The sequence below is a fragment of the Lontra canadensis genome, unplaced genomic scaffold (genome assembly GCF_010015895.1).
Source record: "Lontra canadensis isolate GAN:19392208 unplaced genomic scaffold, GSC_riverotter_1.0 scaffold59, whole genome shotgun sequence".
NCBI classification, from domain to species: Eukaryota; Metazoa; Chordata; class Mammalia; order Carnivora; family Mustelidae; genus Lontra; species Lontra canadensis.
Window position 1 is genome coordinate 2,768,480 of NW_022631053.1, and position 22,769 is coordinate 2,791,248.

General features: G+C 57.2%; 1 protein-coding gene across 2 annotated transcripts; it reads left to right on the forward strand.

The window, feature by feature from the left end:
* The first annotated feature begins 1,984 nt into the window (after positions 1-1,984).
* Positions 1,985-21,899, forward strand: KRT80 (keratin 80). Of its 2 annotated transcripts, none has more exons than XM_032876733.1 (9): positions 1,985-2,532; positions 8,407-8,615; positions 12,973-13,033; positions 13,294-13,389; positions 19,129-19,293; positions 19,685-19,810; positions 20,344-20,564; positions 21,059-21,114; positions 21,249-21,899. In XM_032876733.1, the coding sequence occupies exons 1-9, from the start codon at positions 2,233-2,235 to the stop codon at positions 21,371-21,373; spliced, it is 1,359 nt and encodes a 452-aa protein (XP_032732624.1). In that variant the 5' UTR covers positions 1,985-2,232; the 3' UTR covers positions 21,374-21,899. The 2 variants fall into 2 exon arrangements, with proteins under 2 accessions (XP_032732624.1, XP_032732623.1); XM_032876732.1 differs by having other exon boundaries at positions 2,167-2,532; positions 21,214-21,360.
* The last annotated feature ends 870 nt before the right edge of the window (positions 21,900-22,769 follow it).

Below are 22,769 nucleotides of genomic sequence, written 5' to 3' on the forward strand. Positions count from 1 at the left end.
ACCCCAAAGGAAAGCCAGTCCTGCCATGCCAGCCGCCAAGCCGGGGACTTGGCCATTAACTGTGACTTGTTACAACTCAGAGACTGACAGACGTCAGCACAAGTCAGCAAGAAGTGGCAGGCTTCAGAGACGCGGAGGCACATTCAAGAATTGGGGCATCCCGCTCACAGAAAATAAGGTGGTGGAACCGAGCCCCAGACAGTGAGAAGACAGTTCTTCTTGTGTTCCCCCCTGCCCTTTCCAGGGGTCCCCAGGCTTAAAGGCTAAGATAAGGGGGGGCTCATAATCCAACAGTGTGCCTTCAGATCTCTGTGACCTGAGGCAGGCACTTAACCCCCTCTGAGCCTCAGTTTCCTCCTCTGTAAACTGGGGCTAATGAGAACAAACTTGTCTACCTCAAGTGCCATGAGGACTAAAGGAACTAATGCAGGTAAAGCATCTGGGACATACCGGACATGTTAGCTGTTGTTTTGGCCCCAGCAGAGCCCGGAGGCCATTGCCTGCCTCCCCTGTCCCCACAGAGCACTCAGGGGCGACCATGGTGGGGGAGGTAAAGCCGCTGAGGTAAACCACATGCCATGCAGATACCAGGTCAGGGAGGCTGGGGTAGGCCAGGCAATGGGCGCTGAGTGGGGAATGGGGCACTATGTGTGAGAAGTGGGGATGCAGACATCATCACAGTGACCAGGTCACAAATCAAAAGTACCTGATCCCGGGTACTCAGCCTCAGGACACAGTGGTGGCCTTGGGACAGCTTGCTATACCCTAGGGAGCCAGAAGGGCCCACTATGTGGGAAAGAAGGCCAGCCTGGGAGGCGGGAGCCCTGGAATGGGCCATGTGATCAGGACAGTGGCTCCCGTCTCCAGCCTGTCCCTGCCATCCCTAACCACCTGAGTCTCTCCCAGACAAGCCCTCTCCCCGCTGTGGCCCCACCACTCCAGAGTGGCACAGCAGACCCAGGGAGGGCACAGGGCCATCCGGCCAGGGCAAGAGTATCCAGGGACAACAGGCCAGGGAGGAAGGAAGAGCAGGCCCCAGAGAGTCAGCGACTGCAGAAGTGAGAGAAGGGGGCGGGAAGCAGTGATGGAGGGGGCCTATGGGCTCATAGAACCTTCTGCCGCCCCACCTGAGGCTCTGTGGGAACCACGTGGCATCTTTTCTGTGATACCTCATTCTTAAGATGAAACAGAGGACAGAGAAAAGGCAAGGAGGAGAAGGGTGGGAGCCAGGGACACATTCCCATAGCCCTCGAGGAAGAGCTGCCCGCGAGCCCACCATCTCCCCACAGGCGGGCCCCAGGTCTTAGCCACCATTTACTGAGGGCTTTGTGCCCTGCCCTCCACTAAGTTCTGTGCTACACTGGCTCCCCTGGCAGGGGCGGTGGGCATTTCCGTCCTTGACACAGAAATCAGCTAACCTTCCTAAGGTCACACCGGCAGCAAACAGCCAGGCTGAGTCTGGAGCTCAAGTCTCACCTGTCCAAAGCCAAGGGCTCTTGGTCTCAGCCATCATTTTCCTCTCCAGCTTCTAAGACAGTGGGATGTGCTAGTATGTGCTCAATAAACCCTAGGTCAAAGGAAGGAAGGAGGGAGAGAGGGAGGAAGACAGGAAGAGAAGATAAGCCCGGGAGACTCTCGGGCAGCTAGAAGATAAATAAAAAGGTGTTGTTTCCTAGTGCCAGGATGGCATGCTGCCCGGGATGGCTACCCTGCACTCCGGGAGCGCACGGCCCGCGCTTGCCTCATCTTTTCCAGAAGTATGTAAGCCCAGCTACGTCAGCCCTCAGGTATGCAGTGAGGTCTGTGGTGAGAGGTGCTCTCCGCGCCTCTCTCTCCTTCCTCCTCCGGTCTGCCCTTCCTCTGCCACCACCGCACTCCCACCCAGCCTGCCCGCCAGCCCAGCCTCACCCCACCTCCCCTGGAGCCAGACCCAGCTCCATGGGTGGGGGGGGTGCTGTGAAGAGCCCCCTCAAGCAGGCAGGTCTCAGGCCCCGGGGAGGAGATGTGTGCGTGGTGCGGGGGGAGGGGCAGGAACATCGCATCATCTAACAGGTTGGTCGGGCTGGGAGGCGTCCCGCCCTCCTGGAGCTAATGAGCACTGTAGGACAGGTGTTTGCTCCTCAGTCCCCAGCCTGCCCTGCCTGAGACCAGAGCCAGCTGCCTGCCACCCCTCAAAGGCTCATTCACACACACACACCCGTGCCCTCCCGCGTCCCGGGCCCGGGGGCCGCGATGGCCTGCCGCTCCTGCGTCGTTGGCTTCAGCAGCCTTAGCAGCTGTGAGGTGACCCCTGCGGGCGGCCCCCGGCCTGGGACCTCGGGATGGGGCATCTGCGGGACCCCGGGGCCAGGCTTCAGCTCCCGCAGCCTCACAGGCTGTGAGGCGGCTGGCACCATTGCCAAGGTAACCGTGAACCCCAGCCTACTAGTGCCCCTGGATCTCAAAGTGGACCCAGCCATCCAGCAGCAGAAGAACCAAGAGAAGGAGGAGATGAAGGTCCTCAATGATAAGTTTGCCTCCCTGATTGGCAAGGTGAGCAGAAGTAGGGGGGTGGGTCCTGAAACCTAAGGACCTTCAGACCTGGGCAGGTGGCTGAGCTCTGTGTTTCGGGAGGATTGCCCCACCCCTGATCCCAGCCAATGAGGAGCCGGCAGGCTGGCTCTGAACAGAGAGATGGCAAGGGCAGTCCCTGAGCCATCCGGGCAGGCGCTAGGGGAGAAAGATGCCCCGGGATGGCCCTGAGGGATGTCTGGGTAATAACATGCTTCATGGCTTGGGGTCATTGTCCCCCTCGGCGGACACTAGGGAGGAACCCCAAATGTGGCCAGGAGGATACCCTCTCATGGGAATGGCTGATGGAGACATGGTTTGCCATATGACTCCAAGGCAGGTGGACAAAGGAGGTGAGCTCCCAAGAGTCCATCCTTCTTTCCAGGCCTTGACCCTGCTAAGCTTCTGGAGGTCAGAAGGATCAGCTGAGCCAAAGGGATACCCGGGCCTCCAGAAGGAGGTAGCCTGTCAGGAGATAGGAATGCGGAGAATTGATGTTTCGAGTCAGAAGCAGACAGGCAGCCAGGCCTCCCTGGTACCCACATGAGAGAGGGAGTGAGTCCCCAGCACCCAGACTCCTAGACCCCACTGTCCTGGCTGGCATGCTGGTGTGAGGCACTCCTGTCCATCTGCACCCCAGGGCATGGTCTTCAAGAGCTCTGAGAAAGTCCTATTCACCTCTAGAACCCCTTCCTCATTCTCCTCCTCCAGGAGACCTCTCCAGATTGACCCTCCCAGCTCTGCACCCCCTGCCCTGCCCAGAAACAAGGATCATAATAGTAACAGCTGCATCAGCTGCTAACTACATGTCAGATACCATGCTGGAAGCTTTACATGTTTCCCTCAGTTTCCCTCAACAACCTTATGAAAGAAGTCCTTTTGTGCCCATTTTACAGATGAGGAAAACTCAACTTCCCCCTCCTACTCAGTACGCCAGAGCCCCATCCTTCTGCCCTCGCTTCAGTCCTCTCCTGTGCATGTCTCCCTGTCTTGGTGTTCCTCTGCATGTTGCTAGGGTCCCCCATTAGGCAGGCATCTGTGGAGAAGGGCAGAGGGAGAAAGGTTAACATGTATGGAGCATCTGTTTGCACCCAGCTCTCTGCAGGAACTGTGCAAACATGTGTCATTATCCCCCTCGGCCACACTCCACAGTGGCCATTTCCCCTACTATAGAGATGAGGAAACAGCATCCCAGAGGTTAAGTGCCTTGCCCAAGGTCACACTACCACCAGGAGTACAATCGGGACTTGAACTCAGGTCTGCAGGTTTGTTTTCCTCTCCCCCGACCCACACCCAGGCAACCAGGGTGGGGGGATGAGGAGGGAAAGTGACAGCTGGAGAAGGACAACCGTCCACTGAGGTGGAGCGTTCCCTCCCCCGGCCCTAGCCGGCTGTGCAGAGCCCAGCACTGCTGGGCTGTGTGCCCTAGGAAAACAGCCCGCTGCCCTGGGAGGCAGGTCCCTGCAAAGCCACCTCCTCTCAAAACCGCTTTAATCCCTTAAAAGGAATGCTTCATGAGCTATGTAATTTGGCTCGGATGGGTGGCTTTTCTCTCTGAATGCCAACGCTGATATCACCCTATGCCTGGGCCATGGGGATGAGACACGTATATAGGCACAGGGAGGGGGCTTAAGGGGCTGGGGTCCAGTGCTCAGGGGCCAAGCCGACGCCCTCTGAGGTCTTTAGCAGAACTAGAGCCTCCCAACCCTAGAGCCTTGGCCTTGAGACAGGTGCTCTTCAAGGTAGGACACCAGGAGCCATGGATGCCAGCCTCTTGGGGACCCTGATCGCTGGGGCCAAAGAGCCCCAGCTGGTCCACCAGCTCTACAGAGGGGGCTGTTAGCTCAGACTGTTAACTCATGTCCCTCCCTGTCTCCCTATAAAGGCCTCAAGGGACTGAGGAGAAACCCCATTCCTGGATGTGAATCCTGGTTCCGCCTCTGGCCAGCTGTTTAACCTCAGGCAGATTATCTAACCTCTCTGTTTCTCAGTACGCATCCATGTCATGGGCTGGTCAGGGTCAAATGGGATAATTTTTGAAAAGCATTTATGAAGCACTTACCATGTACCAAGTGGGTTCTGTTTGCTAAACAAAAAATATCATCAATGGGCCCAGCACGGGGAGCTCTTGAACCTTGTTGGCCCCTTCCAGGCAGGAGCCTGAGAAGAGGGAGGGAGGGTGGGAGAGCTTCGTGGGTAGGAGCGGCTCATGGGGCAAGATGCCACAACCACGCAGGCCTGGGGGCTCTAGGCAAAGAAGAAACAGACAGGGGCCCTTCAACTCCTCATCCCCTCTGGGCCCTCTGAGGCACCAAGAGAAATCAAAGAGCACCAAGCAGGATAAGGAGGAAGAGAAGGCAGAGAAAGAGGATTGGGGGGTTGATCCCTAGGAGTTGGCCGAGGGTCCCTGGAGCGGGACTGGTTCTTTCCTTTGCAGGCTGTGTTTCCTTAAGCAAGCCACTTACCCTCTCTGAGCTTCACATTCCACCTTCCTGCTCTGCTCCTGCTCTGTACATGGCCCCAAGCTCATGCCAGGACAGGGAGGGATACAGTCCTGAGAGGAGGAAGATCGAGCAGCAGCAGTAGGAAGGGAGGCTGAGGCAGGCAGGGACATCTGCATGTCCAGACCGCAGATGGGATGGAGATGGGACAAGAGAAAGGACCACCAGCAGCCCACCTGAGGAGGCTATAAAAAGGGGACCTAAGAGGGGCAGTGAAAGGCCCAGAGACAGCGGGATGGGCACAATATCTTCCCGTGGGCCCGTGTGGCTTCTGGAAGTCACTGGAGCCATTGCGCAGCCAGCGTCTGCTTGCAGAAGGGCACAAACAAGCCCTTCCTGGTGGGCTGGGAGTTTGACAACTGATAACCACCCCCATGGGAGGAAAAGGACCTGGGGTCACCACTCAGGTCGCCACTGCCGGGACTGTGGGCCAGGGATCGGAAGCCTCCCTCCATGGGGACCCCCCAGCCAGGAACTCCAGGCCACTGGGGCTGCTCAGTTCCCAATACAAAAAGCACATCTCCCCCCACCCGGGGGTGGGCCTGCTTTTCAGCCTGACGGTGGCGCTGGGTCATACGGAGCTCTGTGTTTCTGGGCTTCAGTTTCTTCCCCTGTAAAATGGGAGGCAAGTAGACCAGGGGTTTGCTCTCTGAGGCCCCTCCTGGAGTGCTGCCTATGATCTCAGGGGTGGGGGGGGGTCAGCCAGAACGGGGGGGAAGGGGACCAAGAGGTGAGTGATCAGCAGCTTTGACAGGTTAGAGCAGTTAACTGCTTACCCAGCCCTCCCTAGGCCTTTGTTCCAGAGAGGGAGGAGCCTTGGGCTGGGAAGGTCCTGGATGGGGGTGAGTTTCCATCCCCACCCACTGAGACAACAATCACTGCACCCCCCACACACGCATACACACACACGGCAGCAGGGGACAGGGGACAAAAGTGCCCTGTGACTGGACTGGCTGGCCAAATGCACACCTTCTCCCAGCGGCTAGTACAAAAGCATAGGAAATTGAGGTTAGACTAAGGGAAGAACTTCCTGATGTCAAGGGTGTTTTGTTGCTTATGGGTGGAGGAAGGAGCCTCACATCTCTCCTCTCACCTCACCCTCAGTGTAAACACAGGGCTCTAGCTTGTCAAAACGGAAGGAAGGTGGAGTAAGCAAGTGTCTCCCCCCACCAGAGATGCTTCTCAAACACGTCAGGAGGACAGAAACCCTCCTGATTGCCATCCCTATGGAACCTGTTTGGCTCTGACAACAGGAGACTGCAGTCTTAGGTTGGCTGTGAGCAGAATGTCCCAGTACAGATGGGATCTAAGCAGGGGAACGACAGCCCACGAAGGCCCTAGCCCAGGATTCCAGCTGGTATTGTCTAATGCATTGTCAAAGGGGACTTTGCAAGAATGCTCAGGTGTCACAGGAAAACCCCAAGAATGTGGGCAGGACAGGAAGAAAGAGGAGGGCCTCCCCGGCCCCCAAATTCAAAAGAAACAGAGAGTCCCTGAAAGTCCAGAGAGGGCAGCGGCCATCAGATGTGCCTGCCTGGGAAGCTTGGCCCCCAAGTCTCCATAGGATCCTGGACCACCCTGGGCCCTCACCTCCCCCTCTGTAGATGAAGAGTACAAGCCAGGTGATCTGGCTAGGATTCTGGCTCTTTGAGCTGTGATACCGGGAGCCAGTGCCAGCCGCGGGCAAGGCGCAGCCAGCGGCTTGCTTCTGGTCATGGGCAACATCACTGGGCTGGTCGTCACAACACCCTAGCTCCCACAGCCTGCCCAGGAGCCAGGCCCTAGTCATCTCTCCCAGCTGCCCCTGGCGTGGGCGCCAAATGGTAGGGGTCTCAAGAAGAGAGCAGGCGGCTCCCAGTCTGACGGGAAGGGTGGGAGGTCCGGACAAACGAGGAGCAGATAAATTGAGGACCTGGTAAAAAAAAGCCGGGGGGCTGGGGACTTCTTCTGAGCTGCGATTCTTTCTTTTTCCCTTTCCTTTTCTTCTTTATAATTTTTTTTTTGTTATTTCAGTAATCTCTACACCCAAACCCACAACCCCAAGATCAAGAGTCATATCCTCTTCCGACTAAGCCAGCCTGGTGCCCTTTGAGCTCTGATTCTTGGAGGCTTCCTGCAGGAGGGGAGCTGGGGACGCAAATGGGGAGGGAGAGGAAGGACGGGGACAGTGGAAAAGACAGAGGAAGGCTAGAGCCCGGAGAGGACAGGCAGCCTGGGCAGAGGCAGGGGACGCCTCCCCACCCCCGCCCAGGCTGCCCCACGTTGGACTGGGTAGAAGGCAAGAAAGGATTCAAGAGTGATCCTAACGGCATGCGCTGGCTGAGCTGGGAGCCTTGGGGGTCCCTGCAGCCTTATGAGCAGGAGAGCGGGAAGGAGGCAGTTTGAGAGAAACAGCTGTGCCCAGAGCTCTCGCAGTCGTCACCCTCGAGGCAACACTGGCCTCCAACTAGAGGCAGAAGCCGGTCCAGGAAGGGCAGGTGGGTCCCAGCACCCACAGAGACTGCAGCCCCAGACAGGAGCCCCCAGTTCTGAGGGTTGAAAGAATCTAAACTCCCACCACCCTGGATTCCACACCTGCCTCTGACACTTGCTAATTTAGTGACGTTGGGCAAATTATTTGGCCTCTCTGTAAAATGCAGCCACAACTACCCCTAGCCCATCAGGTTGTGGGGCACTAATGAGGCAAAGATGTCCAGCCTCTAGAACAAGGCCTGGCCCACAGTAGGGAATGCATAAATGTTTGCCGGTATTACTGTCCCAGGGCCTGTCCCCAGCTTCCTCCCCCAGGCAGCCCTGAGAGGTGGCCAGGACAGGCCATGTCAGCCCCAACTTCTAGCAGGGGAAACTGAGGCTTGGAGAAGCTCCAAGTCCCCGGTTGTCGGAAGGATTAACAATGAAGGATGAACCAGGCCCTCCCCTGACGAGCTTCCATGGCAAGATGAGACAAGGCTTGTCGGCTTGGGGTGGGAGGGGGGATGGCAGACAGGCCTCTGACACCCTATGTTCCCTGGGGTCTCCCACCCAAGCCCCAGGCAGACGTGGAGGGCCTGTCATCTCATTGGCACATTCAGCCCCTTCCCTCCTCTCTTGGGCCCTGCTCCTCCCTGAGGAAACCTTCGCTAATTGGCTCCACCCCTTTCTGATTCCCTCCTTATCTTGCCATCTTCTGTGTGAAGCATCAGCAATTGGAGATGAGATCTGGATGCGCCGAGAGAAGTCCCGGGTGGTGAGCTCAGAGCAGATGAGCTCCCCAGGCCCGGGGCAGCCCCCATGCGGGCCCGCAGCCTGGCCTGGCGCCTCGGCGCCCGACCTGTCCACGCCAGGCTCTCTCACCGCCACTCCCCTCCTCTCCCAGGTGCAGGCCCTGGAGCAGCGCAACCAGCTGCTGGAGACCCGCTGGCACTTCCTGCAAGGCCAGGACTCTGGCACCTTCGACCTCGGGCACCTCTACGAGGGGTACCAAGCACGGCTGCAGGAGGAGCTACGCAAAGTGAACCAGGAGCGGGGACAGCTGGAGGCCAGCCTGCTGCAGGTGCTCCAGAAGGTCGAGGAGTTTCGAATCAGGTGGGCTGTGCCAAGAGGGGCAGTGGGCAGGGACGGAGGGTGGGAACCAACCTGCCCCGAGGCAAGGCCCCCAGGCACCCAAGCCGGAAAACGAGAAAAGGTCCTTAAAGAACATCTATCTACTACAGACGTGCTTACTGAGGACCTACTGTGGGCCGGCCAGTATTCTAAATACCGGGAGGAGATGGCAGTGAACCCAGAGCCACCGTCTCAAATAGTGGCCCTTGCAACCAAGTCAGTCTCATGCTGACTGGCAGCTACGCCCTGCGGTCGCTGGCCTCAGACACCACCTCAGTCCCTGTCCCCTGACCTGTGCCCGTAAACACACTTGCTCTCACCCACACATTCCACTGGCAATGGGAAACTGTCACTGGCTAGAGCAACTGATGGGCTCCTGCTTCAGATACGGTTTGGAAACTTGATCTCGAGTGGGCTGGAAAGGGAAGCAGGGGCAGGCAGGGGACAGAAATGGTGAGGTTTGTCAGAATAAAGACACAGTCCCGGTGGGTAATGCCTGCCTGAGCTCCGTGGGCGCCTTGGGGTCTAGAGAGATGAGGAAGCCACAGCCCCGGCCTGTGAGGTGCTCACAGACTGGAAGGGGTTCACTCCTAGCCTCCACCCCTCACTAGCTCTGTGACCTTGGGCAAGTCACTCAACATCCAAACCTCAGTACCCGCCGTGTGGAGCGGGAAGGGTGATGCCGAGCCGTCCTGAGGCTGGCATGAGAGGAGGAAGTGGGGAGTTCAGCCTGGCCCCACACTACCGTAAATGGCCACTCTTCTACCCCCTAGAAGGCTGACAGTAGTCCTTGACACAGGTTTGCTGAACTGAACTGGGCCGCGTGGAGAGGCAGACCAGGTGCTTGGGTCCCTCACAGGAGAGGTGACATCTGTGACCAGACAGCGGGCAAGGCTTCAAGGACGGGGAGGTTGAGATGAAGCAGAGAGGCCGTGTCCTTGGGCTCCTTCCTCTGGTCTGGTCTCCTTTTGAGGAGGTCCTCAGCTTGGGTGAGGGAGGGTGGGATGTGCCTAGACCCCTCCCTCCCCTCCCCTCCTCCAGTGCTTGGCCCAGCCCCAGCACCTGCCAACCCAAGGCGAGGCCTTGCAGTCTTGGGAGCAACCAAGGGGCTGGGGCAGCCTGTCTAGAGCCCAGATCTGGGCTGTGGCTTAGCTTGTCCACCCCCTCTCCACGTGACCTCCCCTGCTCAGGCCACATTCAGAGAAGATGGTCACGTGGCAAGTTCTCCCCACTCTGGGGGCCTCAAATTCCTTATCTGTGGATCTAGTTAGAATTTTCTGGCCAATAAGCGTGATCTGCAGCCCTGGACTGGACTCCTCCTCATGGCTGGGCCCCTCCATGGGCGAGGGGCCACCTCTCCCCCAGCCCCGCCCTACTACAGAAACCCACAGGGAACCTCACTGCCCATTCTGAGCTGCCTAGTTTCAGTATCCGATGGTGATGAGGGGAATCATGTTAGCACACCAGAATCCAAGAGTCGTTTCACTGATGTCTGGCATCTCTTTGGTCCTCAAAGAACCAGAGAATGGCTGGATGGGGGCCTGGGATGGCTGGATGGGGGCCTGGGATCGTCCTTTCACGGGGAAGGAAACACAGGCCCAGAGAGGGCAGGGAGTTGTCCTGGGTCACAGAGCCATGTGCACTAAGACCATCTGTAACCCCAGCCAGCCGCGGGAGGAGGCTGCTCTCCCATGAGCCCAGCCAGATCACATCCGTGGAGAAACTGTAACTGGAAGTTCTGTACAAACACTACTTGTTGCTTTAATCTGGTTAAGCCTCCTCAGCTGGCCGGCCGCCTGGTTTCCACCTGTAGCCTGAGCTTGCCATTTTGGCTCAGGGCCTCTCTTCCCCCTCTCTGCGTAGGAAACCCACCAGATTTGGGGGGGTGAGTTTGGAGGGCTTCTAGATCCACCGCCAGAGCTGGGGAAGCTGCAGCCTGGCTGTGTAGAGCCTGGGGGGCCCCAGGAGCCTGGAGACGCCAGGCCAAGCCCTGACAGGGAGGGGTGTGCCTTGCCTCTACAAGGCTGATGAGATCAGCTTCACTCCCAGAAATAAACAGGGTGGCGGGGGGGAGCCCGGGGTGGGTGTGACAAGCTGAAAAGGGCAGGGAATGGTTTTGGGAACTAGTGGCTGGCAGACTGGCAGGGGATTAGGAGTAGAGTAGAGGAGATAGCATTTACCTAAGTCTCTATAATGATAGAGACTTCCAAAAGGATGTAGCCAGGACCCCAAGGATCATCTAGCTAATCCTTGTATTTACTAAGGATGAAGCTGAGGCCCCCCAAGGGGAAACCACTTGCCCAAGGCCACAGAGCAAATGACTTGGGGGTGTCGTGTACAGTTGTGTAGGAGGTTCACTGCACAAGAGCATCTGGTTGAGGGGGTGAACTAGGGCTGAAATCCAGTGGAGCTGGTGATAAAGGAGGAGGGAAGACTATACAAAAAGACTAAAAGGACAGTGAGGGATAGAGAGGAGGGAGGTTCGACACCTCAGAGAACACCCCCCTGGACAGCTCTCTCTACGGTCCTGCTCCCAAGCAGGCAGAACTGTGTTATCTGGATAGGAGGGGAGAAGGGGAGAGGCTTGACCACTGGGCTTAAACAGGGAGGGCCAGCCAGTGAGGGGCTTCTCAGCTTGGGCACAGAACCCCTCAGGGCACAGAACCCCTCAGAGGCCACCAAATTCCCAGTGGAAAGTCTGGGATGGAAGTGCAGAGAACCACCCACTCTCTGCATGAGGCTTCCCACGGTTCCTCTCCAGAAATGCTAGAGGCCAAGGCTGGTGTTAGCTAGAACAGAGCTCAGGTAATAATGATAGATTTAGCAGGTGTCATGCACTGTTGTAAACGCTCCGTATATTGACTTAAATAACCCTCATGACATCAGTATTGTCATGACCGAGGCACAGAAGCAGCTTAGCCATGGTCCAATGGCCTATTAGCAAGGAGCCAGGATCTAACCCAAGTAGTGAGTCTCTGGAGCTTCCTTGCAAAGAAAAGGGCACAAGTAAAAGCTTCCTGGGCGTTTTGTTGGCTCTGGTAGGCCCCAGACTGCCGACCAGTTCCCCTGTCCTCCCTCCACACTATGCCCTTGACCGGCACCCTGAGAGCCCCTTGCAGACCCCGGGAAGCCAAGGCTGCGGCCAGGAAAACGTGTATGCTAAGCACACTGAGTGTCAGAGACCCAGTGTTCGGCGGGCTCTCGTCCGCTGGGGTCTGCTCCCCTCAGCTTCTCAGGTAAAGGCTGGTAGGAAACAAGGCCCGAGTGATGGCGGGCCCAGCCAGCTGACGTGGGCGATAGGTGACGCTGCCCTTGCCCATGAGGTCAGGGAACGGGGCGGGCGGGCGGCTGTAATTAGAGCCGCCAGTGATTCAAGCATTCCCTGGAACGGAGGGAAGAAAACAGGAAGCCACAGAAACCCCACATCCATGAAGGCAGGCAGGGCCGAGGGGGAGAAGTCTGTGGTGGCAGACACCCAGCCCGGAGAGGGCCAAGAGGTTTGATTAGAGCCAGGGGTTAAGGTCAGAGACCCAGAGATCCCGTCTCTCCTCCAACAATGTTCTCCTTGCAAACACAATGAGGAGTAGAGCAAGGAGGAGGCAAAGTTAAGAGAGGGAACCCCCCTCGTGGAGGGTCTACTACGCACATCTGTCACCATGTCAGGGTTGGGCTTGGTCTGACCCCTGCACGTGCACACACATACACACACACACACACACACACACACCTAATAGATGGGCAAGCCGATGAAGGAGGGTGCAGTTACCTGCCCAAGAATACACTGTGGGTCTGTCTGCAACATCCACACTCTCCCCTCAGGAGGGAACGTGTTGGAATGGTGTCCTACCAGCTAGCAATTGCAGAGGGGAGGGTGGGAGGAGGGGGAGGGTGATCTGTGAGCAGACAGCTCAGAGCAGACTTCGCCAAAGGCACAGCTTGTAGGAAATGGAGATTCTTGGGAGAGGAGAGAGGGAAAAGGTGAGAGAACAAAGTTAGGGTGACAGGGCTGTGCAATCAGGAGAGGCTTCCTGGGGGAGGTGGCTATGACGACGAGCCGGGAAGGAGACAGATGCCTCTGAGGAGAGGTCTAGCTGATCATCCGGAAGGAGTGAGAGAATGGTGTCATGGGCTTAGAAGGGATGTGTCATAGACGAGGGGCTATATCTTACCCAAGGCAAAGGTCAGTTTTGGTGCGCAAGGCACCAAATGCGGCAGCAAAGGCCCTGAGCCCTGGTCCAGGAGGGATAATCATACCCCAAGCTCCTGCCATCTGTAGCTGAGTGGCCTCTCTCTCTCTTTCTCTCTCTCTCCTGCTGCCTCGTTCCCTCTCCCCTCCCAGGTATGAGGAGGAGATCTCCAAGCGCACAGACATGGAATTCACCTTCGTCCAGCTAAAGAAGGTAGCCAGCCCAACCTGCCCCAGGGGCTCCTTCCTCATGGACCCTCTGCCCTCATTCCCTCAGGCTCCCCAAGCAAAGCCCTCCAAGGCTTGAGTCCCGGGACCACAGACAGATATGGGTACCTGACCTCACCCTGCAGCTTCTCCCGGGCACTGAGCCGGGGCTTCCTTGGGAATGACCCCCATCTCCCTCAGGAAGATGGGCACCCCACTCCCACCCTGGAACACCTCCCCGACACTCACCACTGCTCGCACCCCCAGGACCTGGATGCGGAGTGTCTCCGTCGGACTGAACTGGAAACCAAGTTAAAAGGCTTGCAGAGCTTCGTGGAGCTGATGAAAAACATCTATGAGCAGGTGAGAAAATGAGACCAGCATCCCATTGAGCCAAGAGTTGACTTGTCCCCAGGTAAGGGATGTGGGGGAGGGAAGGGTGTCTAGCGGGGCATGGAAACTTCAGCAGTCATCACAGACATAACACAGACTTAATGTTCTCCCATCCCCTTCCCGAACTGCTGTCAATAACCCAATACGTCCCCTCACCCCTCCTTTCATGGAGCACAGGCAAATTCCCAAGAGGCCTCATGCTCAAGAAGGACCTATTTCTTGGAATGTGCTGGAGTGCAGAGGGCATGTTGGGGACCCATGCATCCAGGCAAGGGTTGGAAAGTGGCTTGAGAGACAGGGAACGAGCTTAAGAATAGCTGTTCTTTTTTTTTTTTTTAATTTAGTTTTTATTTATTTATTTGACAGAGAGAAATCACAAGTAGGCAGAGAGGCAGGCAGAGAGAGAGAGGAGGAAGCAGGCTCCCTGCCAAGCAGAGAGCCCGATGTAGGACTCGATCCCAGGACCCTGAGACCGTGACCTGACCCAAAGGCAGAAGCTCAACCCACTGAGCCACCCAGGCGCCCGAGAATAGCTGTTCTTATTGGACTCATCTCTTCCCACCCCTGCAGCGTAAATGGCAGGCACCCACAGGCCTAGGCCAGACAGTCATGCCCTTGGCCTTCCCAGGTTCGGGGCTTAGGCAGGGAGGACCTGCAGTCAGATTCTTGGGTTCCCAGACAATGCTAGCTTCTGCCAGAACAAAAAGCACCTGGTAAATGCAGACAGGGGAGCCTCCAGATATCTTCTGATTGTGTCCCTAAGTCCTCTGCTGAGCCTGGGGGTACAATGACCCCACAAGGCCTAGCACGCAGCCAGTGCAGTCCACAGACGGGCCCCGCTGCTGCCTGCATACGCTCCCCTTCACTCCACTCTGCCTCCGGGCTCCACATCCCCTGTGTCCGGAGGTAGAAGGGTCATGTTGCCGTTCAGCTAGGAGCAGGCGGGGGCGGGGGGGGGGATGGCAGGACTTGGCAGCCGGTGTGCCATAAACCGCTGGTGCCAAACTATGGCAGTGCAGCCAAGATCAGAGCAGGGATCAAAGTCACCACTGCCATCAGAAAGTTCTGCTAAAATGGGGGCGCCTGGGTGGCTCAGTTGGTTAAGTTTAAGTGTCTGACTCTTGGTTTTGGCTCAGGTCATGATCTCAAGGTCGTGGGATTGAGCGCCGTGCAGGGAGCCTTTTGAGATTCTCTCTCATTCTTCCTCTGCCCCTACTCCTGCTTGCTCGCTCGCTCGCTCGCTCTCAAATAAATAAATAAGGCTTTAAAAAAATAAGAATTAAATTAAATTTAAGGTTCTGCTAAAGTGGCCCTAGGGGCTGCTGACCACAGCTTGGCAGCCTCATCGTGTGGAGAGGGAGATGGGGCCTTGTGGCCGCATACAGGCCACTCTGCTTTCCAGCAGGCTCGGCCCCCGGCAGGGTCTTCAGTGGGCCTGAGACCTGTTTGTGGCCATGGGAGGTGGCCTGGCGGAGAGAAGAGCACAACCCTGGGGAGCAGCAGGAAGGTAGCCGTTCCAGGCAGACCAGGACATCGGCTGCCCTGAGCAGCTTCCCACCCCTGGCTGAGCCCTCTGGAGGCGAGCAGGGCACGGGGCCCACTGACGGGCTGGAGAAGTGGGCTAGGAGTTCCTCTGCCCACACTCACTGTGGAGCCAGGCAGACAGCAGTGGGCCCAGTGTTTCAGATTCTGCACTGGGCTCTGTGCACCTCGGCAAGCCCAGAGCCCGAGCTCCCAACCAGGATCGAGGCCCAGCCGGCATAGAGACTTAACTGGAGGTAAGCCAGGCATGGCCAGAGACAGGCCTGGGCATCGCCAGAGGCGCCCCTACAAATCTTCTTGGCCCTGCCCCATTTGGATTTAGCAGCCCTTGGACCCCAATCCTGGCTTTCCTTTTGCATTTCTAGGACTTTCAGACTAGTTATTTCTCCTCTCTTTGCCTGTTTCCTCATCTGTAAAATGGGGAGAGTGATAATACCAGGCTCATCAGGTTCTGCTGATGACTAAATCCGTTCTTCTGTGTAACAAGTGTTTATTGCTCACCTGCTGGGTGCCTGGTTCTGGTATCACAGCCATGAGCGTGATGGGCCTAGTCCATGCTCTCAGGGGCTGCCACTGAGCTAAGAGGGGAAACAGGTAATAAGCAAGTCAACAGATACCTGAGCAAGATCATTTGGGAGGATGAAAAGGGCCGGGCTGCCCAGAACCCAGTGATGTGGTCCTGCTGGAGCGGGAGGGGAAAGTCAAGGTCAGGGGGCTTCTTGGAAGTGGTACAAGTGAGGGAAGGCCCAGACTAGGGAGGGCCGGCCGGGTGGAGAGCCAAGAGGGCTTTGGGCAGAAGGAGGGCCAAGCATCTCAGGCAGCAGTGACTCTGGTGACGAAGGGGAGAGGAAAGAGCAGCTGTGGCTGGGGTCAGCTCACCCCCCACCCCCGAATCAGGGTTTGGATCTCATTCTCATTGTGACTGGTGGCTCCTGGGGGTACTGCGGGGGGTGGTACAGAGAGGGTAAATGTATGGCTCGTGCTGTACGGCAGTGCTGTGGAGAAGAGGGACTGCTGTGAATGTGGGCTTGCTCGGTGCACAGACCAGTGATTATTACTCTGGGGGCAGCAAGGTGCCAAGTTGGTGTCAGGTCGTAAGGTCTGTGTTTCTCTCCAGGCACCGCTGCAGGCTGAGAAGGCAGCCCTAATCCCATGGTAAAAAGATTCCCCACACCAGTGGGTCTCTAAACTGGCACTAAGAGAAACAGTAACTGTTTTTCAGTTACACATGCAACTGTTTTTCTAGTAACTACATTTTATTTTATTTTTTTAAAGATTTTATTTATTTGACAGATAGAGAGACAGCAAGAGAGGGAACACAAGCCGGGGGAGTGGGAGAGGGAGAAGCAGGCTTCCCACTGAGCAGGGAGCCTGATGCGGAGCTCCATCCCAGGACCCTGGGATCATGACCAGAGCCGAAGGTAGACGCTTACCCAACCGAGTCACCCAGGCACCCAATACAAAAAATTAGTAGACTCTCTTACAATCTTTTTCCCACATTAAGTCTTCAAAATCAGATGTGCACCTTACGCCTGCAACTCATCTCAATTCGGACTAGCTGAATTTCAAGTGCGCATGACCACACAGGACTTGTGGGACCAAGCAGGTCTCTACAGAGGAAGGTGCCCACCATGGCTGTCTCCGGTGAAAGAAAAACATGGCAGGATGCGAGGAGCCCTGGGAGGGCTGTACACTCTAGTTTTGACTCTGGAGCACACACCAGACCAGAAAAGCATGGCTTTTCATGCATTTCAGAAAACAGCCCTTCCCTCTAGCCCGCATGCACACACACATGAGGCCAGGATAAATTCTCAGATGCTAATGACCATGGGCCACTCAGAGCCTCATCGTATATACTGCAGCCTCCGGGCCAACCCCTCTGCCCCTCACCTCCAGGGACATGAGCTGGCGAGAGGACCCAAGGGCTCACATTTCCCCTCTGCTTCCAAGGTACACGCCAGCTCCCAGGTGTGCCTGGGGCCTGGCTGCCTCCAGCCTGAATGCTACCCACCCCACTCGTACATAAGCTATTGTTCTGGGGAGACGAACTGGGCAATCTACCGACAGCCCCCCGCAGCCGGCGCACCTCCCAGAAGGCCCTTCTCTGCAGAGAGAGCCTGGTGTGCTTAAGCTCTTTGGTGCCTGCCTTCATGCATCCAGGGAGGCTGCTCCAGGAATAGACTGCTCGGCCCCTGGACCTCTCCACCACCCCTACCCCCTGCCTTTATCACCTGTTACAACAGTAGTATCCTTAGCTACTATTTACTCAGCACCTACTATGCCCCAGGCACAGTGAGAAATGCTTTCCAGGTGTAATCTCATTCACTCCTCACAGCAACCCTATAAAGGGAGGAATCATGGTTAGAGCAGCTTGGATTTGAATCCTGGGTCCGTCATTCTGTGAGCTCCAGCACGTTCTTCTATCTCTCTATGCCTCAGTTTCCCCATCTGTAAAATGGGGGAAATTAAAGAGCCCAGCTCACTGGCCTGCGGTGAGGATCTGTTTTGTTACTACATCCTAAAGTGGTGAGAACAGAATCTGGTACAGATGCTAGCTGGTTTCAATTCTATAATCATACCCGTTCTAAAGATGAGAAAACAGAGGCTCCAAGAGGTTTAAAAACCTGGCCAGGGTTACACAGCTGCTAAGAAGGGGTTAGTATTCAGAGCCTGGTGCCATTAATTAAGCATGACATTTCATGGAGCAGCACTAAATCCCCTCTGAGGGTCACCGCCTCCCCTGACCCAGGGACCACAAACAAGATGGTCCCACATGAGGCCGTCTGCTCGGGCCCCAGCTCTGAAAACAAGCTTTAAACTTCACTTTGGCTCAGTTCTTGCCAGCCTGGAGGGCCCGTCCCATGGTGACAGCATGCAAGCCAGCATTGTTATGCCCTCTGCGGCCCAGCGGGGGCCAGCGTGCCTCAACAGGCCTACAGATGCTCTAAACCCTCCGCTTCCTACTCCTGCTCACCAGGCTCATGCCTACCCCACCTCTTTCCAGAAAGTATCTTGAGGCCGCTCCGACTGCTCAGTTTTGCCAGTCCCTTCTCTGTGCTCAGAGAAGCCCTGCTCCAGTGCATTCTGACAGGGCCCCGGCCCATAACAAATGCCAACATAACAACGGCCCTTTTCCTGGCCCATAACAAATGCCAGCTCGGGCCTGGGCTAAAGGGCTTTCTCTGGAACTCTCTATGCCCACGGATCGCCCCCATAGCACGTTGACCAAGGAAGCCTCAAAGCTGCATTCCTGAAAGTGTCCATGGCCAAGGCCTGCCCGGGACCCGGTTCCATGTGGGCAATGTCAATCCCTGAGGGTGACCCGAGCAGCAAAGGTGGGACATGAGTCTGTAGGTACCGTCCACCTCATTCTGCCAAGGGGCCGCGCGTTCCTCCTGCTTTTGCCCAGAGATGTTTATTAAATTCATTTGAAGATCAACCAAAATCCTTCATCAGGAGACCTCATGGGGTGGCCGGCCACTAGGCTCAGGGTCCTGCCAGCTCTGGGATGGAGACAGGGTTCCCCCAGCAGACCTTTACCCCAAGCTTCCTTTTGTGGGAGCCAATCCTGGTCACCAGGGGTGTGGGTAGGCAGGGTCGGGCAGCCAGCAGCCTAGGGAGGGGCAGCCTTCCTCAGCAGGCCTCCACAGCCATCCCTGGGGCTCTAACTGACCCAGCCCACCCTGCAGGGTACGAGCTGGGGGTCAGAGCACTGGCCTTGGCAGCTGCAGACTCCAAAGGCTCAACCCCACACACTCTGTGGCATAAGGCCAGACTGAGGGTCAGCAGGGGGCCCAAAGTCAGCACCCAAGGTCAGAATGCTGTCATGAGATGAAAACTGAACTTGGATCTGAGCAGGCCTCAGCTCCAGCTGCCAGGTCTCAGGACATGCACGCAGCCAAAGAGCACGTTCCACACCAGCCCACCGTGCAGCCAGTAAGGTCCGGGCTGTGGGGACTGCCGCTTCAGGCAATCCAGTGTTTTCAGTGCAAAAAATAGCAAAGAAGAGAGACAGGGAGAGAGACAAAAGATGGAGGCATGCCTACAGAGTAAGAGAGACTTGGAGACATATGGACCGAGAAGGACAGAGAGGAGGAGGAGGAAAGAGGATCCTAAAGGATGAGGAGAAATGAAAATATTGAGGCCCCCACGTCTGTGCCCGGCCAGGAGCTGAAGGACCTGGCAGCCCAAGTGAAGGACGTTTCGGTGACCGTGGGCATGGACAGCCGCTGCCACATCGACCTGAGCGGCATTGTGGAGGAGGTGAAGGTGCAGTATGACGCCATCGCGGCCCGCAGCCTGGAGGAAGCTGAGGCCTACTCCCGGAGACAGGTTCGGGCTGACGGAGGGGGCAGGAGGGGCTGCATTGGGGAAGGCTGAAGTCACCTTCAGCTCTGAGCACTGAGAGGGGAGTGGGGAGCACTGCCGCGATGGAGAATGTGAGTGCCCCTCACTGCAGGGGGCCGAGGGGCCATGCCATGGGGGAAAGGCCAGGGTCTGCTCCCATCAGAAGCTCTCGGTGCTGCCACCCAGTAACAGCAGGCCAGGGGTGGGCCCAGCCAGAGCTGGGTGTTGCGAGGCTGGCCCGGGGAGTGCTGGGGGGCAGAGCAGGAGGAGGGCCTGGGAGGTGAGAGAAAAAAGGAGTCACAAGGGGCAAGGGGCAAGGGTCCTGGGAGGGACACAGTGAACTGTCCCTCACTGTCACCTCCTGCATGCCCTCCAGCTGGAGGAGCGGGCTGCCTGCTCAGCTGAGTTTGGGAACAGCCTCCAGAGCAGCCGCAGTGAGATCGCTGACCTCAACGTTCACATCCAGAAGCTTCGATCCCAGATCCTCTCCATCAAGAGCCATGTGAGTATCTGCAGGACCCAAGTGGGGGTGAGGCAGGGAGGAGTTCGAGGGCTCTCTCTCTCTCCCACACACACTGAGTCCATGAAAGACCCTGGGCAGGTCACTTAGCAGCTCTGTGCCTCAGTTTCCTCTCCTGTCCTCCTAAGATGGCTGTGAGGATCCCAAGAGTGTCACAAGTGAAGGTGCTCCGTAGACTGGCCAGGGCTGTGGGAGTGACACAGAGCCTCACCACCACAAACACCCAGAGTCCCTGGCCTCGGTTCCAGCCAGTGCTCTGGGGAAGGTGCTTGCCCTGTCAGGACAGCTGGGACAGGCTCCTCTGGGCGCTGTGGATCCTCCCTTTTTCATGGCCTCTGGAATGGATCTCCTTAGGTCTCACTGAATGCCCTCTTGCTGCAAGACAACCCCCTGCCACACCCAAGAACTCCATTGCTCAGCCCTCCCTGCCCTGTGCACCCCCACAGAGGGCAGAGGTGGGCTCCCGGCCCACTCCCTCCTTCCCACCAGTGCTCATGAGCCCCTTCCCTCTGCAGTGCCTGAAGCTGGAGGAGAACATCAAGGCGGCGGAGGAGCAGGGAGAGCTGGCCTTCCAGGACGCCAAAGCCAAGCTGGCCCAGCTGGAGGATGCCCTGCAGCAGGCCAAGAAGGACATGGCCCGGCAGCTGCGCGAGTACCAGGAGCTCATGAACACCAAGCTGGCCCTGGACATCGAGATCGCCACCTACCGCAAGCTGGTGGAGGGCGAGGAGAGCCGGTGAGGGCTGGGGCCCCGGCAGGGTGCAGTGAGGGGCCGTGGGAGGGGCAGGACTAGAGGGCCACCCCCACACAAACCCAGACTCCCCCTCCATCAGGCTACCCTGAGTCAGGAAAACCTGGGATTGTGGCCAGCCTCAGCCACTTATAAACTGGGACCTTGGCCCATTCATCAAATCGTCAGTTTTCCTATCTGGAAAATGGGCTGATCATAACAGTCTATGGTGGGGAGGATTGATACGATTCTGCAGGCAAATGTCTGTCACAATTAAGTGCTCTGTAAATGTTAGCCATTTATGCAGGGGAGAGGAAACAGAGGCCCAGAGAGGACAAACAGGCTAGCCAGGGTCACACAGCAGGGCAACACGGGACTGGGAATAACAACCAAAAATTGCCCTCCACCTGCCATTCCCCAGGGCCCCCAGGCCTAGGGGCGGGTTGGGGGTGCTTAAGCCACAGACCCCTTCTCATGCTCCTATTTCCGTCCTCCCCCAGAATGGACTTGCCTTCAGCCTCCATGGTCAGCGTGGTGCAGTCCAGATCCAGAACCGGTGAGTCTACTTCCCTAGGGACCCATGGCGGGGAAGGGAACACGGTGCTGGGAATCCTGACCCTAAAGGTGTCATTTTACGTGGTTCCCCAACCTCCAGCCCCTTCCCTGCCCCACCCCTTATGTTCCCTGTAGCCGCCTCCAAGCCCAGCCTTTCGAGAGCGCCCTCCCGGAAAAAGAAGAACAGAAAAGGCCCTGTGATCAAAATCACCGAAATGTCCGAGAAGTTCCTGTTGCAGGAGTCAGAGGTGTCAGAGTAAGGCAGCTGGAGCCCAGGAGCCTAGGTCACTCCCCTGCAGCTGGAGGGACTTCAGCGGGACCCAAGCAAGCAGCTTGGAGCCTCTGGGTTGGGCGGGGAGGCAAACCTGATCCTGAACTGAAAGGGGGAGCGTTCAAAACCAGGACTGCTTTTCTGTGGGTGGCCGAGGGTGCTACAGGACTGTCACCAGCTATTAAGAATCACACCACTCCATCTCAATATTTCAGTCCTACCCTTCCAGCCTTCTGGCCAGAGGTCTTCTGACTGGAGAAACTGGAACTGGGGATCAGTTTTTTCTCTACCTCCTTTCTCTTCTGAGGCTCTTCCCCAAACAGAGGGCTCTGACCAAGGAACCTTCGACGCTTTTCGCCCAACCCTTGCCCTAAACTCCGATATCAAGCCTTACCTTGCCTCTGACTCAGGACCGAGGCTGGTGCCCTCGCTCACCCAGCCCCAGCCAGCCATGGATCAGGGGCCGAGGAGGACGACCTGGGCACCCTCCCCCTATCTGCAGCTCCTGGGGAGGCTGGGTGCACAGCACCCCTGGATTTCCTGCACCAGAGATCTGGGTACCCCCAGAGACCTGACAGTATTAGGGAGTGAAGGGAAGAAGCTCCCCCGGTCTGTGGGACCTGAGCATGGGCCTCTGAGGTCAGCCCAGATGCCTGTGCCCCTTCCCTCCTGGCTCCTTCTCCAGAAGCTAATCTTGCCATGATAAACCCCCTGTGAGGAGGAGGCCAGATGGCAACCTGAGACCAGGCAGGGGAATTTGGCCCTTCCTTCTGCTCTCTGCTACCCCAGGGTTCACCACCCTGCCCAGGATCCAAGCTCTCTGCACCCCCCCCCCCGCAAGCCCCACACCCTTTCCCCCTTCCCATGCCTAGGTGTTTCCCCAGCCTGAAATCTGGCTTTGGTAGACCAAGTCTGGAGAACCCCCCAGCCCCACCCCCACCATGAAACCATGGGCCATTTCCCATGAATCCCCCTCTCAGGGTCCCTGCTCTCTCCATCAAGCCGAACAGCCCGGCCCTCCCTTCTATCCCTCCTTGCATTTGCTGGGGAGCCCAGGAACACCCCACACCTGTGAGGTTAGAACTTCTTTTTTTCTTCCCCCTCTGCCCCCTCTTCCCACTACAACCACTCCCCCCTCCTCACCTCCCCAGTGGATGACCATGAAGAAGGCACTCTCCAGGCAGGTCTGGGAGTTTCTGAGCCCTTCTGGTCCAGGCGGGGTGCTCCAGTGACAACCAAAAAGGAATTCTGCATCCAAAGAGAAGATTTGGTGCTCGGAGGAGCATTCCTCTTTCCTTGTCTTGGCTCTCACCTTTGGGGCTTGCAGGGCCATCCTGGTGGCTCCAGCTTCCCACTCCACCACCCACCTTCTCTCCTTCCCTCCC

Bases quoted from the DNA above. Each gene is read 5' to 3' on its own strand.
- KRT80 (XM_032876733.1), top strand. From the start codon at position 2,233: ATGGCCTGCCGCTCCTGCGTCGTTGGCTTCAGCAGCCTTAGCAGCTGT. The intron at 8,616-12,972 runs GTGGGCTGTGCC...CTCCCCTCCCAG, and splicing joins GTCGAGGAGTTTCGAATCAG to GTATGAGGAGGAGATCTCCA. The intron at 19,294-19,684 runs GTTCGGGCTGAC...CATGCCCTCCAG, and splicing joins AGGCCTACTCCCGGAGACAG to CTGGAGGAGCGGGCTGCCTG.